Source organism: Poromitra crassiceps (assembly GCF_964638095.1).
Source record: "Poromitra crassiceps genome assembly, chromosome: 7".
NCBI classification, from domain to species: Eukaryota; Metazoa; Chordata; class Actinopteri; order Beryciformes; family Melamphaidae; genus Poromitra; species Poromitra crassiceps.
Genome location: NC_139628.1, coordinates 50,399,131 through 50,401,630, shown reverse-complemented (window position 1 = coordinate 50,401,630; position 2,500 = coordinate 50,399,131). Strand labels below are relative to the sequence as shown.

Below are 2,500 nucleotides of genomic sequence, written 5' to 3'. Positions count from 1 at the left end.
AGGAAAGGTCTTAGGTTGTCTAACAATGTTTCAGATATCTAATTATGGACTGAAACTTTCCATTTGTACAGGCTATGTTATTTGTCTCATGATGCACCATTGATTTTCTCACTGCATATGCCTGTAAACGTAAATAATATCATATTTATTTGATTCCTTAACATCACTATCATGACTGCAAATCTGTAATTTTCCAATCTAGCTGATGCCCACCTGCACCACCACCTCCTGGGAGATATCCAGGCTGTCCACAGGGGGGCGTAGGAGGCTGGGACCAAACACTGTGGCCAGGTTGAACAGAGACATCTTGTTGACGTCTTGCCTCTCTGAGACCCTGAAAAATATGATGAAATGAAAAATGAGAAAAGAGGAAATAATGATTGCAGAATCTCATTATCAACGGCAACCGAGTAGACGTTGAGAGAATTTTCATTTTTGGGTGAACTACTCCTTTCAAAGGATTTCAGCAGTAAAACAGTCATTTGTATGTGGTGGGATGCGTTTCTGTCTGATCCAGACCGTTGGAGGTGGTGGAGCAGGTAGAGGAAGGTGTGGCGGTTGGTGTCAGGACAGGAGTGGAGCAGAGACAGCATCGACACCAGTCTGGAGTCAAGGTCCTGGATGTCTGCAGGAGAGGCACAAATTCAAAATCTGTTGAGTTCATGAAGGCTAGAGGTGTGCACACCCAACCTATACTGTATGTCGGCCAGGTGCTGATTGTCCGGACACTGAATTAAAACTGATTTCTAAATACTTTATTCAATAAAGGACAACACTCCAATATGCAGATAATCCTCCTTTATTCAGCTGCTGAGTTCAGAACATAAGAATTTTGATGAAGTTCTGTTTGTCACTTGGCTGAATGCGCGCACGGACATGAACACACTCAACATGAGAAAAAAATTAAATAACAATCAAACAAAAACTGACCAAATAAAAAGGCAATTTTCAAGTCTGGAAGTTGTTTTTCATACTGGACAAGAATAAATAGCAGCAAATGGCTTCTTCTGAAAGGAGGTGTGTGTGTGTGTGTGTGTGTGTGCGTGCGTGCGTGCGTGCGTGTGTGCGTGTGTGTGTCTGAGTGCGTGCGTGCATGTGTGTCTGAGTGTGTGTGTCCGCGTGTGCGTGCGTGCGTGTGTGTGTCCACGTGTGCGTGCGTGCGTGTGTGTCTGAGTGTGTGTGTCCACGTGTGTGTGCGTGTCTCACTCAGTGTCCTGGCCAGGCTGTGGAACAGCTCAGTAGGTATGAGGGGTTCTGGCAGCTCTCTGAAGTAGAGCTTGAGAAGGCCTGAGACGGCGTTCACGTCTGCAGTTCTCAGCCTGGCCACTGCATCACGTAGATCTGAGCAGAGGATCAACATCAGTACCACCTTTATTTACGGAGAACTTACTTGATATTGATAGCGTTAATAAATGTGAGGTAAGGATCACAACAAGAAGGGATAAAGTGGTAGCCGAGTCAACCATCTTGATCACTTGGAACTCGCGTTGTTTCGTCCACGGGATCAGTCTGGACCCCAGCCCGCCCACAGCGATTTCCAGAACTTACAAAGTGCACTGGCCAATCAGGGGCCTGCCTCGTCATTGACAATGCAACTGGCCAATCAGGGTGGACACCATTAACAAAACAGTACGGCGGCTCCCGAAGCAATGAGCGGTAACGTTAATGTTAGTAGAGTAAACACAGCCAGAAGTGCAGTTATTGCAGAAATAGACTCAATAGTTTCTCGGCGCAAAATACATTTTTGCTGTTTTTTCCGAATGGATTTGGATTGGAATTGCCGACGCTGATTGGCTGAAGGAGCTGTCCGTCAAGGCATGTACTCCCGCCCACTGAAATCGATGTGGACGGCTCGGACTCCAGACTGACACGTAGAACGAAACAGGATGTGAGGTCACGTTATCAGCATGGTTTTTACCAGGCTAATAAAGTCCATATTATTATTATTATTATTATTATTATTATTATTATTATTATTATTATTATTATTATTATTATTATTATTAATATTATTATTATTAACTCATTCAGTGCCAGCCACTTTTGGAGAACGGATGCTCCCAGTGCCAGAGTTTTCAGAGCGTTTTCAGTGATTTCTCGAGGCCCACAGAATATTGTGTGATATTACTATGTAAACACCGAACACGCACAAGAACGAGCTGGCTCTATTGTATCATCAGCAAAAAAAAGTTTATTGATACCATTTTCCGTTCTTTAGTTATGAGCCGGAGAAGATAGGTTGTTTTCAGCGTTTTCAGGCTTTTCAAATTATTAGCTGAGATAATCCGCCTTTTGTGAAATGCAGCATTTCAAGCACATTCACTGAGTCTGAAGATAATATTTTCTGATGTAGTGACGTAGTTGTTGTGTGATGCCCTGCGTGCACCACCCCCCTCCCCCCCTCCCCCCGTAAACTCCTCCCCACACTGCACACAGCCTCACGCAACCATTATATTTTCGGAGTGCTGCGTTTGTGTGCTGCTGTCGGCTCTCAGCGCCA

At 44.6% G+C, this 2,500-nt stretch overlaps 1 protein-coding gene across 1 annotated transcript in view; it reads right to left on the bottom strand.

The window, feature by feature from the left end:
- Positions 1-2,500, bottom strand: part of LOC310779311 (breakpoint cluster region protein) — an 18,949-nt gene that overhangs the window by 1,302 nt on the left and 15,147 nt on the right. Inside the window, exons 19-21 of the mRNA XM_083639844.1 lie at positions 1,207-1,341; positions 520-625; positions 214-334 (exon numbers count right to left, since the gene is read on the bottom strand). Coding sequence (XP_083495970.1) covers positions 214-334; positions 520-625; positions 1,207-1,341 — 362 coding nt within the window. The remainder of the gene's footprint in view (positions 1-213; positions 335-519; positions 626-1,206; positions 1,342-2,500) is intronic.